General features: G+C 38.3%; 1 protein-coding gene across 10 annotated transcripts in view; it reads left to right on the forward strand.

Moving 5' to 3' along the window:
• Positions 1 to 10,806, forward strand: part of nrxn2a (neurexin 2a) — a 696,697-nt gene extending 685,891 nt beyond the window's left edge. For 6 of the 10 annotated variants that reach the window (XM_049466697.1, XM_049466695.1, XM_049466693.1 and 3 more), the window contains 2 exons: positions 4,778 to 4,856; positions 7,611 to 10,806. In XM_049466697.1, coding sequence (XP_049322654.1) covers positions 4,778 to 4,856; positions 7,611 to 8,413 — 882 coding nt within the window. In that variant the 3' untranslated portion in view covers positions 8,414 to 10,806. The remainder of the gene's footprint in view (positions 1 to 4,777; positions 4,857 to 7,610) is intronic. The other 4 variants (XM_049466698.1, XM_049466699.1, XM_022676119.2 and 1 more) reach the window with 1 other exon arrangement.
• The last annotated feature ends 8,418 nt before the right edge of the window (positions 10,807 to 19,224 follow it).

Consider the following 19,224-nt stretch of genomic DNA (forward strand, 5'->3'; position numbering starts at 1 on the left):
AAACCAATGGTACTTTGTCCTGTTAGTAGCAAAGCATGTCTTTAGAGCCTATGGCCCAGTACCATTTTACACTTTGGCCCTACCACTTAGCCCTACCCCTTTTTTTGCATCTGAACACCTTGTGGTAGAGTGTACTGATTCTTATTAGGCTAGAGGAGTAGGGGGAAATTTTTGTTTTTGGCCCCTATGAAGGGCTATGAGATTTACTGGCAACAAATTAAAGATTTTCCTTGTTTAAAAAAAGATTATAACCACTATATTACCATCGTTTAATGTGTAGTTTCAATGTTTTATGGCCATCAATCTAGTACTTTGTCTCAGTAGCTAGCTAAGTAGCTAATTTTCTCATTCCACATTAAATAGTGCACCCGATGTCAGACACTCCAGCATTTAAGGTGGAACAGAAAAATGAAGTAAAAGGAATTGAGGAATAGACAATAATAATGAATTGCTGCACCACCGACTTCTTTTCTTAAGGCAAACAATGCCTTAAAGTTAACTAGTTAACCAGCAGCAGCTAGGTTGCTGAACTTTAGAGCTCTACTGCTATCACACTAGCTTGGCAGGGTCCCCTGATGACGTATCGGGTGCTTAAAGATTTGTCCTAATTCTTTGAGGAAGGATGTCACCCCTTGCTTTTGTAACATTAGTGTTACATTTTGAAAACCAGGGGTTGTGGTGCAAAATAGTATTAAGGAATTGGAGAATTGGGCTTCCAATATCTTTTCAGTATTGCTCAAACTATGGCTGTATATCTCAGATGCAGGTCATGGCCTTCAAGTACTCTCCGTGCAGTGGGTTTCCGAGTTTAGCAGTTCTACCAGAGGCCAGCTCAGCTTCACTTCTTCGCTGACTTTACGCTTCTCCTCAACTTTTTTGTTTCCCAGAGTCTGTTTTTGGCCGTCAGTTGAACTGCTGCAGAATGCTAGTCACACTTGTAACTATTGTTCTTTGAATGTTGGATTTCCACAGTTGCCAGTCACGTAAAATCTGATGTGTGAGCAGAATATACAGTACTTCTCCACAAAACATGTTATCGTGTTCCTTTGTTTGGTATAGCACCTTGATCTGCAGTATGTGTAGATGTGTGTGGAGCATCTACTGTGCTTCTCATCACCTCTGGCCAGTATCTAGAGCTCATTGTACTAGGACTACATACAAAATTAGTTTTTAAATAGTCCTATATACAAATATACTAAAATGAGAAGAAATTGGGACAGCCTGAAAAATGCAAATAAACAAATGCAGCTTTGATTGCAGGCATTGTTTCAACAAGCTTCTGCAACGTCACAAGATTTATTTCAATCCAGTGTTGCTGGATTCATTTTTCACCAAGATCTTGCAGCAGCATTGATGATGGTAGAGTCTGACCACTGCACAAAGCAGCGCTTCTCCATCCAGCACATCCCAAAGATTCTCAGTGAGGTTAAGGTCTGGACTCTGTGGTGAACTCTCACAATCCATGTGTGAAAATGATGATGTCATGCTCTCTAAATCACTCGTTCACAATTCCAGCCCCATGAATCCTGACATTATCATCTTAGAATATGGCCGTGCCATCAGGGAAGAAAAAATCCATTGATATCCTGCAATAACCTGGTCTATATTCAGTATATTCAGGTAGAGTCATCTGACCTCATTCTTTCAGCACATACTGTTGCTGAACCTAAACCTGCAGACCAACTGCAGCAGCAACCCCAGATCATTTGCTTAGTTACATTTAGGAGGTGACTTTATTTTTTGGTCGGGCCACAGCAAATGTGTGCCGCAATAAAAGCTAAAAGCTGTCCAACGAAACTGTGGAGTGTGTGTGATCTTTTTTTGGTGGCGACTTTTTGTTTGCCCAGTGTATATTATGTTATAATGTGTTATAAACTGTATTAATACTTATTATAAGCCCTATTTGTTTGGTATCTGTTGCAGGCCTGAAATGCAGGAAGGGGTGTACAGTATATTGACAAATAAAAAATGAAGTTAACCAGAAAGAACAGGAAACATATTCATACTGGGTTCATACTGTCTGCAATTAAATAGCAGTTAAAAGTCGATACAGAGTAGATGTACATAAATCACTGCGCTTTTTTTATTTCCACATGTTCCAGTTTTGACTGATTTGGGGTTGTACGTGAGGGTGCTTTTTGTTGTGTTTTTATAAGGTTGTGGTTGATTTTGACTTTTGTTCTTCATCACTCAAGCAGATTAATGATGCGCTGTGTATAAAACACAGCTGAAGTTTGCGTTTCTCCGAACATATTTGAAATTAAGCCACTAGAGGAACTGCCAGGCAAAGGCCTTGATTAAGTTGACAACATTTTGTCTCTCCCCTTGGGATTACGACATTTTAAGTGCCCTCAACTGGGAGCGCTTTGTGTGTGTCTTTTTTCCGCTGTGTCACAAATTAGTCACGGTGCATTTGTCAGAACCTTATACACGTATCGGAATAAAAATAACCAGCGATTCCAGCACCCTTCATAAACTTGTCTTATTAAACACATATGCATTGTGCAGAATTGCAGATAAGAGAGGTCCTAATTATGCTTTAATAAATGCAGCCAGGCAAAGCTAATGCTGCAATGCGTCTTTTAATGAGAGAGGCTCAGAATGTCAGAGTCGGAGATTTGTGTGTGTAGTAAATCAGACTCCCATGCAAATTTATTTGAGCATTTCCGTTTGTCACAATAGACATTGCGATGACTTTGATCATTTTAAGTAAAGCTTTGATGGTGCAATGCAGACTTTGATGGTACCTTTGATCTTTTTTTTTCAGTATGGATTTCTCTAACTGAAGCAGCGTGCAAGCAAATCAATACTTGAAGAATGAAAAGCTTGTTAAAAGCATTATCTGCTTATTTCTGTAATGATGTTAATGAAGTCTTCAAGTGAAGTCACACGGACGCACAGTTCGCTAGGCTTCTTTTGATCGGAATCTGGTTACTGCAGTGTCTGCGAGATAATTCAATAAATTAAGATTCAGTAAATGAGCTGTCAGTCATTGGGTAAGTGCTAATATTCATGCGAACATTTGCATATATTCAAGCAGCCTGGGTCGTATTGAATGAGAAAGATATGCAGATGTAATATTGTGGAAGCCTACGAAGAAATTGTGTTGCACATTTCAGAGCCAAGAGCATCACATAGCCAGCATGCCTGAGAAAGCTGAGATCTACCATTCAGCATTTGTGTTTATTTATAATATAATATTAAAGGTCACACTCCAGTCAAGAGTTGGAATTTATTTTCAGGTTTTGGTACGAATTTACTGGTAGAATTACTGGTGGGCCTGAAATAGCAATATAAATGTCAGCATTGATAAGAATCCTCTTACACACTCCACGCCTTGCTAGTTAGATGGCGTAGATGATGCCCCAACAAACGGAGGTAGGCTTGTCCAAGTGAATAGTGAAATTGTTATGACCTCCTGATAGGAGAGGACAGACTGATGCATTAAAATCAGTCACGGCCCGGATCCAATTACATGTTTTATGAATATGAGGCGCGAGTGCGGAATGTTAATTCAACCCTAGCTCTGGACCAGGGAACAACAGAGACGTTTCCAGCTTACTCTGTATTTTGTGCCAGAGCAATAAGAAGACTCCATATAGGGCCAAATGTTATTCGGTTATTTAAATCAGCCGCTGAGATTTCATCCTTGAGTCACATCACAAATACTCGGTAATTAAATTTAGCAAAGGCCACATCGAGAAGATAACAGACACATCTTCTGTTCCAGATTAAGAACCATATCATGGAAAACAGTAAATATTGTTGTTGTTTTTTTTTTCCAAAACATACACACCACTACCAGCACACACACTTTTTATATTAAAAATAGTGTCAAAAACATGTTTTAAATTCATTGTTTGTTTGTTTTTTTTTGTTTTATTTTATATAGCCTCTCTGTCTTTCATCCAGCCTAATTCCCACCTACTCAGGATTTAAGGAGTGTTTCAGCCTTAAATGCACAGTACAGGCCACCCAATGAGAACAGACATCATATACAGTGCTGTAAAAAAAATATTTGAACCCTTACAGATTTCTTTAGTTCCTTATTATTTTTTTTGATCAGCAAACAAACTTTAACCTCAGAAAACAATAATGTGAATAAATAAAAAAAGCAGTTTTTAAATGATCATTTCATTTATTAAGGGGGAAAAATCTATTCAAACGTACCTGGCCCTATGTAACAAAAAAAAAAAAATCCATGGCAAAAACCACTGTCAGACCTCTTCAGAAGTCTCCTCTTCACTGCTGAAACTGAAAGACTTTTATTTGAATGTTAAGCTGAGCTAAACATGGCTCTGTTGCCATGTGGGTCAGCCAAAGGTCTTCCTGTACCAGTTTTCTCCAGTTTTCAAGAGTCTTTTAAAGGTGTAGAAAGCAGTACTCACTTCTCTCTGGCTTCATCTGTAATTTCTGTAAAGAGTTGTCTGTGTTTCTGTGTCTTTTTCTAGTTATTATGATGTGAGAGGGAATGTTCTGTGTGTAAGTGTGTAAGTGCTGCGGTAGAGAGTGCAGTAACACAGTCCAACAGTTCCAATACTGCTTTACTACCAGCTGCAAGCTGTTACAATAAAATATTACAATACTGAAAACATTTTTTTGTCATTTGTCTTCCTTAAAGGTCCTGGCAAAATTCTGTACATTAGATTTCGTACCATTTTGGAATATTGGAGGAGTTTAAATGACAAAAATAAAGGAAAAAATGTTGTGTCTAAAACTTTTTGTAATGTATATTAATAACTAATGTGCTCTTTTTCTCTGTACCGTCCTTATCCAGAACTCTGACGACCTGCTGGTGGCGTCAGCGGAGTGCCCTAGTGATGACGAGGACCTGGAGGAGTGCGAGCCTGGCACTGGTGAGTGAGCACTGGGAGAGGCTAGCAGCTCCGCAGGCCTTTTAGACGAGCGCAGGCTCCATACCCACTATAGTGACCTCTTATTTCACACACTTCAGCCACATCCAAACACTCTACTACAATTATTAGCAAAATGACTACATAACCGGGCCTGGAAATAGCTTAAACAGGCAAAAGAGAGCTCATTTAGCCTTTTCTTACCGTGGAAGGAGCTATTAAATCACCATAGCTCCACACATGAGTGCATAGTGCTTATTACAGACAGCACAGAAAATAGCCATAATAGAAGATCATCATCATAACACAGGCCATCGACCTGATTGAATTATCTCATCGTTCTAATTGTGGGTCATCCAGTGTGATAGAGATATTCTCATATTTTCAAGCTTAAACGCACCACAGGCTTCTCCTAATGACTGCCGTTGGAAGTTTGCTTTGTAAGTCCACTTGGGACTTTTTTTTTTTGCTTTGTCAGGCCAAGCTGTTCTCATCCAGACAGGAACACACGCTTACACATTGTGTCACTGTTATTTCACAGTTTGAAACAATTGTACATTTGCTGTGAATATGCTGTAGAATCTCATTATTCAGTGTAACACCCCTTGCTGACACTCCTTTTTCATAAATATGAGTGTGTATATTCATGGCAAAGAATGCTCAGTCTTAATTTCAATAAAGCAGAGTTATTCTATTTTGCATAATTGAATTCCACAATCATTTACAATTTTTCTGCCTTTTCTCTGTATTAATTTTGGTTAAAGCCTTGATAGCAATGATCTCTTTTAGCTAAAATGATTATTTCTATACTGAGGATAGCTGGTAAATTGACTTGAAGCTTAAAGGCTCATCACCTAAACCAAATGCCCTGCTTCTCCGGCCAATTTACATTACTGGTCATTCTCCCCAATGATTAGATTCCAGTGGAGGCATTTATTACTACGGCCAGTGGATTAATATTACATGCTTCCCTGTAGATTTATTAACACTTTTTAGAGCTTCATTGTGAGAATATTGCCCTGTCCAGTATCTCAGTGAGGCGCTATTAATGAAAAAAGCTGTACAATTTATTTAATACTGTTACAATTCTTGTCATTGTGATTGAGTTGTGTTGCTATCTCACCCCTACCTGAATGATTCAAGGCTTTTAATTTAATATTTATGTTTGAAAGAATACACACACAATTTTCTGTTTTCCATTCTGATAACTCTTATAAAGCAAAGGGAGAAATAATTTGCATTATGTATTTTTATACAGAGTATAATATACAGAGTAGAGTATGTTTAAAATGATATTAGAATAGACATTTTATAGATTTGTGTAGCTCCAAATATAAGCCCAGATCAGAAAAGATTGGGACACTATTTAAAATGTATAAAAAAAAAGAAAAAAAGAAAAGAAAAACAGTGTTTCTTGCATTTCTTACGTTATTGACTTATATTTTACTGCGGACAGTATGACCCCAAGAAGTTTCATGCTTGTGTTAACTTCATTTCATTTGTTAATATACATCCATTCCTGCAATAATTCAGGGTAGGGGTTTAGTTAAGTTTAGGGCTAGTAATGAGGTAAACAATATAATTAAATGAAAAAATAATGATGTGATTTTAAAAAGGTAATGTTAACAGGTGTTAACATGTGTTAACTGTGCTGTATTCACAAAAGGCAGAGTCTTTGAGGAGTAGTGATGGGCAGATGCTTCAGAAAAATATTGGAATGTTAAAAATGAAAATTTGCGTATTTCACCCACTACAGCCCAAAAAAGTTGTTAAACCGTTCAAGGAATCAGGAGGAATTTCAGTGTCTAAAGGGTAAGGGCACAAGCCAAAGATGAATACCTGTGACCTCTGGCAGAGATAGCAGAGATGGTCCTGTATCAAGAATCAACATTTAACAATGGCTGATAGAACCACATGAGCAACGGATTACTCTGACTAATCTTTATTAAGCACAACAATATGGAGTTAGAAGTCTCTGAAGTCCTGGCCTGTCCCTATTAGAGTATAACACTAGTGACCACTAGAATAACACTTACTGTAATCACTTGGTATCCTCTGTGCTAAAAAAGCTTTTTAGCATTGTGAGATGGAAACTTTTTGGGATGTTTTGCATACCTAAAACTCAGGAATGGTTTGAAAACCTACTGTCTACAATTAAATAAAAGTCAAAAGAAATCCTGTGATTCTATATATTTTACTTGCATTTTCCATACTGTTTCAATCCTTTCTGAATTGGGGTTGTATTTTAAAACATATTTCATACACAAATGAAGCCACAATAATATATAAAGGGGAGAAAAGTTGTGTTTTAAGGGACCATCTTACACAGCTTTGTTTTTTGTAATTTGCTTTTTTTCCCATGCAAAAATCATGCGGCCTATTTGTTGATGTAAGTGACCCAAACTCCATGGTTTGCTATTTTGTTTTACCAGAGAGGAGCCAGGAACAGACTTTGTATTCAAGCAGTTAATTCATGCAGCTGATCTTTAAGTAGCTACATTAGCCACCTGCAGAACATACGCTGAAGATTATGTTTATGTGTCAGTGTTTATTTTTGGAATTATCTCCACTGCTGCAATATGTAGGTTAAAGCTACCTTTTTAACATACTGATTAATAATGTGTTGTTTTGTTAGAGTAAGCCCCAGTGGTGTTGATTAATGAGTTAAGGGTAGTGATGATAATAGGTGCAGATGTTTTTGTTGACTCTAATTCCTGCTCCTCTTACCTTGTTTTTCTTTTCTTTTTTATATTACAGGAGGTGAATTAGTGTTGCCCATAATTACAGTGGACACCCAAGACCCCCAGTCTGTGGCCACCCATTACCCAGCCATCCCCCCTCCCCCGACCTCCCTGAGCCCCCTCCAGACCACCAAAGAGTCCCTAACCCTGTCTGACCCGCGGCCCCCGTGCCCCCCTGACCAGGAGGACTGCGGTGACCCCATGGAGGTGTCCGCCTTCGGCTCGGGGGAAATGACCGAGTCGGATGACGAGGACTTCTATAAAAACTCCCCGATGGTCACTGATAGGACAGTCCTGCCTCCTCCCCCAGCCGTGGGGGGCAAAAGCGGGGGCCATAGTCCCGGTGGCCATCGGCCACTCGCCCCCCCTGCCCCGACCACCCACCCCGACCAGCTCCACATCCCCGCAGGTAAAATGAACACCCGCGACCAGGTGCTCCTGCCTCCTGCCCCCTCCTCCCGCCTCACCCCGGGACTAACCTACCCGCCTGATTTCCCCCATGTGCCCACAGCTCACCCCACGGGTTCAGTGGACAAGGGCCTCCCGGGAGCGGTGGAGGTCATCCGCGAGTCCAGCAGCACCACGGGCATGGTGGTGGGTATCGTGGCGGCCGCCGCCCTCTGCATCCTCATCCTCCTCTACGCCATGTACAAATACCGCAACCGCGACGAAGGCTCTTACCAAGTGGACCCGAGCCGCGGCTCCGGCAGCGAAAGCAACGGCGCTGTGGTCAAGGAGAAGACGCCTGGCACCACCGCAGCCGTGGCCAAGACCACCACCAAGGGAAAGAAGAACAAAGACAAGGAGTATTATGTCTGAGAGAGAAGTGGGAGAGAGAAAGAGAGAGAGAGAGAGAGAGAAAGAAAGAGTGCGAGAGAGAGAGAAAGAGAGAGAGAGAGATAGAGAAATTTCAGAGGAAGCTAGTGGGCTGAAGGATTTTCCAGCTAAAATCGCCCTCCTCCTCATCCTCATCCTAAAATGTCTAAGCCACCCTTTCACAGAATTTTCTAAAAGTTTATACTTTTTCTGACACATACAAAGGTAAACAAAAGAAAGAAAGTTAAGGCAAAGTAATAAAGAAAAGAAAAAGAAGAAGAGATAGATTCCTGTGTCCTGGGTGTCTTGCCGAGCTGTTTCACCTTCATTTAATCCCCCTTTCCATCTCAAGGAAATCTTGCATTACATGCTAGATGATGAAATGCTATTAATTCTCTTTGCAATTAGAATTTCTGTTTCCAGAGCAAAGGCTTCCCTAGAGGTTAATGAATGAATCACCACAGAAAATAAGGAGTGTTTCTGCCTCGCCGATAGTGATAGGTACCCTATGCCTACCATTTATTTGGAGATATCTGCTACTACCACGTTGCAACCCTGAAATTTGAGTGATATGAAATATGTAAATGTAATTGCCCTTGATCATTATACATGCTAAGCAGTACGTAAGTGTGTGGAATATTGGGCAAAAAACAGCGTTCTTGTGTAATCACTTGAAAATAGACTTAATTGAATTAAAGAAAAAAATAATAATTATTTGGTTGGTAAGAACCACAGACCAGGAGTATTTATTATAATTAATTCATGTTTTTATGACCAGGGCATTAGGAATGTTTGTGCTGTGTAATTTGAACTGTAGGCCTGTTTCTGGCCATGTTTAGCAAATATGGAGAGTTCTAGATGACCGCATGTTTACTTTGAGAAATGATATATCATTAACGATTCATCTCATTAAGTAATTATCCTTTTTTTTACAAATCCAATAGTAGCCAATAGGCTTACATGAACTCAAGATGAATTTATATAATGTCTTCGACAGCCGTCGTGGCTGAATGGTGGTGGTGGTGGTGTGAGGATATAAAGGCACCGGAAACCACAGCAGTGTAGGAGTGTAGGAGACATTTGAATGTCGTCCATTCTCTCTCTTTCTCACTCTCCATGGTGCTACGATGTTCGTTATCTATTAGGCTACTTATCGGTGTTCCATGCATGATGTATTCACGTTCAACTTTTGGATTAGAGAGTTGTTTGATATGAAATCATTAAGTTGATTTTCATCCTACTGGACAACTCTCGCCTCATTCCTGGAGGGCTTCGGAGCGCCAACTCGTCATGGAAGAAAAAGATCTCGACTAAAGAAACCTAAGAAAAGCCGGAGTTATTTGCATCAATAAAAAGACGTTGTATTTATGTAAATAGAAGATTCTGTGGACGTTGCTGACAGTACATCAGGATGCAGGTTTGTTTGTGTGTGTGTGTGTGTGTGCGCGCGCGTGTTTGTGTGTGTGTGAGTGTTTGTCCCTGTTCGTCCTCTGGCTTCAGAAAGACATACACTAGACTTTTCGGGAACTTTCGGTGCCCCTGTATTCTCTATGATGATGATGTGAAACTACAGTCCAACGCCCACTGAATGAGACTGGGAAAAAAAGCATATAAACGGGATCTGGGTTGGAAGTGGTTTTTGGAGAACTTTGCTGGCATCTTTGTTGAGAGAAAAGGAACATGTCCAACTCTGCTTAAAGATGCTGGCTCTCCTCTTCCCTCTGCCTCGCAGGGGATTGGGGGGGAAAGAAGCAAAACAGTAAACAAAAACTCCTCTTGAGAAAAGCATTTCTGTATAGAGCGATGTGAACTTGAGTCCACATTTTTATATATGATGAAGAAGATCCAAGAAGAAGAAGAAAAAAAAACAGTGCAATGTCCAGATCAGTGATCACCAACTCTCTCCTTCTGAAGATCTTCCATCCTTGCTGAGTTCAGCTCCATCCTAAAAAACTCTGGGTGGCAGATCTTCAGGAAGTGAGGTGATGAAAACAGATCTAGATAGTTAATCATATTATTTTGCTGAAATAAAAGTCCTTGTTATTTGAGAAAGGTTTGTTAAGTCCTTACTCTCCAAATTGAAAGTGGTCTTCTCAACAATGACTATTTCACTCACATGAGGTGATTTTCAAATGTGAACTCATCTGGATTTGTATTCAGTTTCTTTAAATTCCAGCAGGAATAAGACTTTAGCCATACGTCCAACTTTTTCTTTTTTTTTGCTCAGTATGTTTTATTGAGTTTTTTTATCCCTCAGTATGGTTGCCATTTACATAGGCCAGTCAGAGTATATTCCCGTTCTTACTTAATGTTATTGTAAAGTGTTCCTGTGAGATGAATTTAAATATGTGTACATTGACAGAGGAAAAAAATACACTTGGTTATATACTTCTTAATTCTTTATATGGTGTGGTCTCTTATTTCAATGTGCTTCAATGTATGTGATTCACAAAAAAACAGCCACTGACAAAAACCACTGACCTGATTTATTCGATTTACAAAATACAAGTGTATAAGGTCCCTGCATTGTCTGTGGCCTTACAGATCACAGACCACCACTCTGTATTCCCAACACATCACTGAGCAACTGCTTAGCACCTTCTGTTTTTATTTCATTATAAAATAGTATTATTACATTCATATTTAAAGTAAAAATTTAATGCTACCATCAAATACATGTAAAACAAACAAAAAACAATTACAATTGCAATTTCTTTCCACCTCATGTACCACATGTGATGTGAATGACAATAAAGTATCCTTGTATAATTGAATCCTTGAAAAAATCTCCAAAATCAGAACTTAACAGAGGGGAAAAACATGTCTTTTGATTAACAATGTGAAAGTCATGCATTAAACTATTCAACCTGCATTCAGCCCTTTCCTATTCACTCTGAATTTATAAGCACTGTTTCAGCCCAGACTCATTACTGAGTGAGTCATAACACAGCACAGCTAATCAGAACAGAGGCAATGTACATGTATCAGTTGTTCGTAGTTCAGTAACAAAAACAACCTGTTTTATACTAAAATGAATAAAGTTTTTTTTTAAACAGAGATACACATATTATAAGTGTGTACAAATATTACAAATATTATAAGTAAACATAAAATTAAATGAGACAAATTTAGGACAACTGTATGGGCCATAAAATAATATTTATAGTGGCATGTAAAAATCTGGACACCACTGGTCAAAAATGGTTCAGAAAAATAACTAATCTCCAGCAGGCAACATTCAAATTTTAATGAAAAAGGAAAAGAGTAATGGTACATTTTTAAGCTTTTAAATAACATTTCAATAATTTAAGACGATAATTAAAGTGGTCGGGTAAAACCATTACCCGACCACTTAAACCTTAAACCTGATTGGTTTAAGGCAGCATTGTGTTTTATTAGAAATCATAAAAAAATGAGGATCCATATTTTTCAGTAAAGGAGGTCAGTGTTTACAAAAAGCTGTATTAGTATGAGTAAATATCTGGAAAAACAAAGAAAGCACTGCTAATATGATTGCTAGAAAGGCCAAACCTCACTTTAAAACCCATATTTGACTTCAGAATGATTTTTAATTAAGCAATAATACACGAGAAGGAGTGCTGTAATGTGTAGGCACGAGGCTGCGGCTTGTAGATGCTGCATCGTTGCTAGGTTAGCTGTATGTGGTGGAGTAATTTAGGAGAGCTTCGGTCACAGTGCATTACCAGCTGATAACAGCACTCATAGAATGCCTCTCAGCCAATCACATTGCAGGGTCAGAACTGTGGCATAGTTAAGCAATAATGCACGAGAAGGAGTGCTATAACGTGTAATATTGCCTCGTGCCTTCGACAGCAGCACAGCAGTGCCAATATTACATGTTCCATTAATGCTGTTCATTAAAAGATTTTTAAAAGAAGTTAAAGAGGATGAGAAAATACGATCTGTTTTGGTTATAAACACTCCGCCAGTTAAAATAGTTCCTTTGCTGCTCTGCTTGTAGCTGCGCTGTAAAAAGCTGCTTTGTTGCTAGGTAAGCGTGGTGGCCTCTAATTTCAGCCGTTTCTGTAAAAATTGTGGAAATCTAAGCTTGCTGTAAATAAACGTAAGTGCTTTACTCGCCCAAAAAACGTTTTTCGTAAGAGAACTCTGTGTTTAATGATTAAAGTCCAGTGTTCGTTTGACTTTGAAAGATTTTTTTTTTTTAAGATATAAAGTTTTCTTTACTTCGGCGCCCCCCAGCAGCAAGACCTGTGGAATTACAAGGGTCCCCTATTTTCAGCCACCTTACATTTTGCTTAAAATACGTATATATTCACTGGAAATATATGCCTAAGCTTTTATTTTAATAATAATATCTCTTAACATGATATTGGTGGCTGATAATGTGTGTAATAATGTGTATTTTCAAATTGCTGGGCTTATTTGTGTGGACTGCGTCTTTGCCTGCGCCGCCTATTGGAGATGTGGCATTTCTGCACTGTGCCTATGGAATTAACTGGCTCCTAGTGCTGTTCAATGACAACGCATTTGTCCTGTGTGGGCTTCCATACTCTGATCTTTTACTTCAATTTAGGCGCCCTAAATAGTGTACAACTTTAAAACAACTTTACACACAGATTTACAACATTGCTAGATATATGAAATAATGTTTTATGACAGGATTTGTTTGTGAGAATACAGTTAAAGTGTTTGTCTGAGGCAGGAGCTGATGTGTTTTGAATTTCCTTTATGCGATTGGCAGAAAGAGAAAGGATATTGAGCAGTAGGCGGAACTGACCCATAATAGGGGATATTAGGATAATAGGGGACCACATAGTCAGTTAGTTCATTAGCTAGTTAGTTAGTTAGTAAGTTAGTTAGTTAATCAGGTAGATAACGTTAGCTAACAGGCCAGCCGCTAACAAGATAATCGCTAACAGGCTAACCACCATATTCTAACTAAATGAGGCTGAAATCACATACATTCTAGAAGATAAAGCTTTAAACCCGTGCACACAGTGAAAGTGAGACTTTTGAGGCAAAACTTGACTTCTACATGCAGGTTCAGTGGCTTGCCTTTGACATGAACAGAGAATCTTATCATTATCAAACCATCTTGAACTAAGTGATCCTGTGTTTTTTTTCCCACCCGTGATGAGTTCCCCATTGAGCTCACACCTAGACCCAGAGCAGAAATGTGGCATGTCAGACACGATATTTATGAAATGGCATCCTCATTTATAACTCAAAATATCGTTAAAATGTTTTTTATCCTTCACGCACCATGTGGCTTCAGTTGCTTGATCCTGCCGCTTTGCGCTTTATAACATCAGAAAAATGTAACCGTTTCTGACGCAACAGGCCACCCAACTCCTGGTACAAGCAGTGGTTCATCTCACACCTCGACTACTGCAATGCCCTGCTTACTGGCCTCTCGGCTGTGTAGTAAAACCACTCCAAATGATCCAGAATGCAGCAGCACGTCTGGTCTTCAACCAGCCAAAACCAACGGGCACCAGTTGATGCTCGCATCAAATTCAAAGCTCTTACAATCGCCTACAAGGTGATGACAGAACAGCTCCTTCCTACCTGCACTCACTCCTGAAGGCTTACTCTACCTCCCGGCCGCTGCGCTCCTCCAATGAACGTCGCCTCGCTTTACCAAACACTCACACAAAGCAATCCAGACTGTTCTCATACAGAGTTCCCCAATGGTGGAACAAATTACCTTCCACTACCAGATCAGGAGACTCTCTCGCTATCTTTAATAAACTCCTGAAGACAGAGCTCTTCAAAGAGCCCTTAGTCTCCTAACACCTCTAACTAACTATCTTCCACTACCAGATCAGGAGAATCTCTCTCTATCTTTAATAAACTCCTGAAGACAGAGCTCTTCAAAGAGCACTTACTCTCCTAACACCTCTAACATACTCTCACATACTTCTAACCTCATTTCCTTCTTCCCCTCCTTCACTCCTTTATCCCATTATTTCCCTTTGACCTGCTTTAGGCCCTATCCAAAGATGTTTTTACCTTTAACTTCTATTACTTTTGTACTTCACTATTGTAGGTCGCTTTGGACAAAAGCGTCTGCCAAATGTAATGTAATGTAATGTTTTAATACCATGGTATACATTATGATGTCATACCGCCCAACCCTAGTAAGAATGGATTCTTACAAACATAACAGCATCTGTAAAGATCTTTAAGATGAAAAAAGATTACTTCTACAACAGGCTATTTGCCCTAAACACACTTCAGAATTCACCATTCACCTTCTCAAGAGGTGCAAGCTGAAGGTTTTGCCATGGCTCTCAGAGTTCCCAACCTAAAAATAATTTTTTAAAATCTGTGAAAAGGCCTTAGAGCATTGCAGCAAGACTGCCCAAGTATCTAACAGAACTAGAAGCTTTTTTCAGGGAAGATCGGACACAAATGTCCTAAACAAGAACTGAAAGATTCTTGCATGCTACAAAAGCGTATACAAGCTGTGATTTTTTCCAAAAGAGGGGGTATTAGTACTGACCATGTAGGCTGCCCAAATGTATCCTCAGGCCTTTTTGCTGTTTTGTTGTATTAAAGATGAAAATCAAAAAGTAATCTTGCTTAAAATATTAAATAACCTGTCTTTATCTTTATCTTTATGCATTTTGGAAATCAGACCAACTTTTATTTACTTAACTGTTCATAATTACAGGCATGCCAAAACATTTGCATACCACTGTACATATGGCATCTTCTTAGGGCAACTTGGGGTAACACATGTAATATATCTCTCACATTAACATCTTATGCTTTACTTATTGAACTGCTGCCACCTTGAAGACGTCTCCTAGTTCAGTATGCAAGTTTTCAAACTGTGGAGTCAAGCACTTTTATTGCAACTCAGTTTCATCATCTGTTTTTTTACGGTAGAGATGTGGATTCATGGCCGAGAAGTAGCCGCATAGTGGTGATATAAAGCACAGTCTCTGAATTCCTCCCTGCTCTCGCATGGCTCAGATCCACGGACAGGGCTTTGTTCAGTTGCGTCTAAGAACTTGTATCATATGAAAGGGGAGTGCCCCCCGCCCCCATTCCTCCCACTCTCTTGTTCCAGGGGGGGAAACATAATAATACTATCGCAATGCCACAAATCAAAGTGTACAGATACATGTACTCTCTCTTACACACAATCAAAATGATACACCTTAAACTTAGGGATTTTTCATTATTTTAAATGTTTGTGAAATACAGATTAACAATATAGACCAAATTATAAATACATTTTAGGAATTAGAAGGAATCATTTAGTAAGCAAAAAAATAAATAAATAAACAAACCAGAATATGATTTATATTTTAGATTATTCAATCTGGGCTCCTCTTGCTTAGATGGCAGCTTTCCATATCTTGGCTGGATTTTCTCAGTCAGCTTCATGAGGTAGAGTCACTTGGAATGATTAGCTTTCAGTTAACAGCTGTGCTGAACTCATCAAGAGTTATTTACTTGAATTTGAACTCTTGAACTTAGACTCTTAATGTGTTTGAGAGCATCAGTTGTGAAGTTGTGAAGAGATAGAGTTGGTATACAGTGAATAGCCCTGTTTAAATAAAAGTCTTCTCCACATTATGACAAGAACTACCCAACTAGGTAAAGAAAAATGGGATCAATCAATCAAAAAAAAAAAATTAAGTTTAAATGTATCCTAAAGTGCAGTCTATCAAAAACAGTATGATGAAAATGGCACTCATCAGGACAGCCCCATTAAAGGAAGATCAAGAGTTTCCTCTTTTGCGTGTTGCAGGATAGGTTTATCAGGGTTACCAGCCTCAGAAAGCACAAGTTAACAGCTCCCCAAATATGATCATCTAAATGCTTCTACTAATTGAGTATTTTGCTTTATTTAACATTTTTAAGTTACTACATGATTCCTAATGTGTTCCTTCATAGTCTGGATGAATTCAGTATTCATTTAAAATGTACTGTATATTTTAGCAGATGGACTGTTATATCAAACAATGCTTTGTGATAAATTTGTGCCAAACTGGGCCTACACACACGACCCAACCATACAAAGTGATTGTGACTAAATAGAGATGACCCAATGTAGCTTTTAAACACCTAAAACTCTGTATTCTAATTTGATATGGATGATGTTAGGCCAGTTGCATGGAGGGTATGGAACACACTGATATAATAGACACACATTTTGTGAATGATAGTATGTAGGATCTTGTATAGACAGAAGATAACAATAAAACACCTTTATCATGTCCTAGCAGTCTTCGGACAAGTAGTATTGGATTGGGAAGTAACTAAATGAGTTATACAGTGCTGGATATTTACACTATCTTTTGTTTTGTACACTATAAGGTTTGTGTTGGCTTCTGTCTTATGGTCAGTAATGATATTTTCTCATTTCATGACAGGTTAACATATTACAATTTTAAAGAGGTAAATTATTTTTTCTGCATGAAATAGTTTAATGTACAGCTCTGGAAAAAAAATAAGAGACCACTTAAAATGATGTGTTTCTTTGATTTTACCAAATTGAAAACCTCTGGAATATAATCAGGAGGAAAATGGATGATCACAAACCATCAAACCAAACTGAACTGCTTGAATTTTTGCACCAGGAGTGAGCAGCATAAAGTTATCCAAAAGCAGTGTGTAAGATTGGTGGAGGAGAAAATGTCGAATAGGTGCAAAAACTGTTATTAAAAACCAGGGTTATTCCACCAAATATTGATTTCAGGACTCTAAAAACTTTATGAATATGAACTTTTCTTTGCATTATTTGAGGTCTGAAGGCTCTGCATATTTTTTGTCATTTCAGCGGTTTCTCATTTTCTGCAAATAAATGCTCTAAATAACAATATTTTTATTTGGGATTTGGGGGGAATGTTGTTTGTAGTTTATAGAATAAAACAACAGTGTTCATTTTACACAAACATATACCTATAAATAGCAAAATCAGAGAAACTGAAGTGGTCTCAATTTTTTTTCCAGAGCTGTATATATAAGTCAATATACCCACCCACTCTCTACTCTCTTTAGACACTAGATGGCAGTGTAGCCTTTCTGTAATTTTGCAGCTTAATCTAGCTTGCTTCATTCTGGTGGTCTTTAAAGGCTTGGTACACTTTTCGTTTAAAGCTATACATGTTCATTCTGAAGCAGTGTTATAGCTTTTAGTTTTAGATGTAATAACATCATGCCAACACACTCACACATACACACTTGTGACAATTTATTTTTTATTTTTTGCTCATAGACCCATCCCACTAGTAAAAGATATTCAGGACTAACTACAAATGATGCCAAGTCTCAAGAAAAAGAGCACGTGGTGTATCTATGTGCTCTCATTTTTTCAACTATGTCAAAATATATACGTTCTTTTATACTGCAGAGCAGGTATAGTAGATCAAAAGTGTGTGTGTGTGTGTGTGTGTGTGTGTGTGTGTGTGTGTGTGTGTGTGTGTGTGTGTGTGTGTGTGTGTGTGTGTGTGTGTGTGTGTTGGCATGATGTCATTACAAGAAAGCTACTACATTGCTTCAGAATAAACATGCCTTTGAAACAAAGACAGATTCAAGACATCAAAGACCACCAGAATCAGGCAACTCACGGTTCTAGAGTATACTACAAAATTACAAAGTGACTAGACTGCCATCTAGTGTCTACAGAGGGGTGGGGTTCTCTGTACCTTATATTGCACATTTTCCTTTGCATAAGATATACAGCTCTGGAAAAAAAATAAGAGAGCACTTCAGTTTTTGAATCAGTTTCTCTGATTTTGCTATTTATAGGTATATGTTTGAGTAAAATTGACATTGTTGTTGTATTCTATAAACTACAGAAAACATTTCTCCCAAATAAATTCCAAATAAAAATAATCCCAAATAAATTCCAAAATATTGTAATTTAGAGCATTTATTTGCAGAAAATGAGAAATGGCTGAAATAACAAAAAAGATGCAGAGCTTTCAGACCTTAAATAATGATAAGGAAAAAAGTTCATATTCATAAAGTTTTAAGAGTTCAGAAATCAACATTTGGTGGAATAACCCTGGTTTTTAATCAAAGTTTTCATGCATCTTGGCATGTTCTCCTCCACCAGTCTTACCCACTGCTTTTGCATAACTTTATGCCACAAAAATTCAAGCAGTTCAGCTTGGTTTGATGGTTTGTGATCATCCATCTTCCTCTTAATTATATTCCAGAGGTTTTCAACTTGGTAAAATCGATGAAAACTCATAATTTTAAGTGTTCTCTTATTTTTTTTTTAAAGCTGTAAAATCTTCCCATTTTACTGCACTTAAAGAAAGTCAGTGATAAGATATATCATGACAAATTAGGGGTTTCCAACTATGAGCCTCATCTGAGTTACACAGCACATTAGGCCTAGATGGGACCAATGCTATTTGGAAAGCCTAACTGGGTCCCAGTAACAACATACCCAGCTGGAACCCACCTAGTTAGTCCAGGCTCCACCAATGTGAGCTCCTGGTTATGATAATTGCTTTTATTTAATGTTTAACTTTGTACTACATTCATGATAACTCCACTGTCTGCTGCAACCTATATAGGAGCAAGGCAGCAAGGGTTCCCCTTTTGAGTTTTAGTTCCTCTTGGAGTGTTTCTTCCTTCTGCTTCTACTTTTCCTTCCCTTTAATCAAGTATGCAGGGTCTGGACCTTTCTGATTTGTGACTGTATGTATAAAGTAATACAGATCCAGATTTAAATAAAAGTACAAGTGCTCTATCAAAAAAAGTGACTTGAGTAGAATTTGAAGCATTATTTAATCATCCCAAACTTAAGTAGTACTAAAAGATTTAACATATTTACTACCCAAGTACCGGAAGTAAAAGTA

The sequence above is a fragment of the Astyanax mexicanus genome, chromosome 17, assembly GCF_023375975.1.
Source record: "Astyanax mexicanus isolate ESR-SI-001 chromosome 17, AstMex3_surface, whole genome shotgun sequence".
In the NCBI taxonomy this organism is placed as follows: Eukaryota; Metazoa; Chordata; class Actinopteri; order Characiformes; family Acestrorhamphidae; genus Astyanax; species Astyanax mexicanus.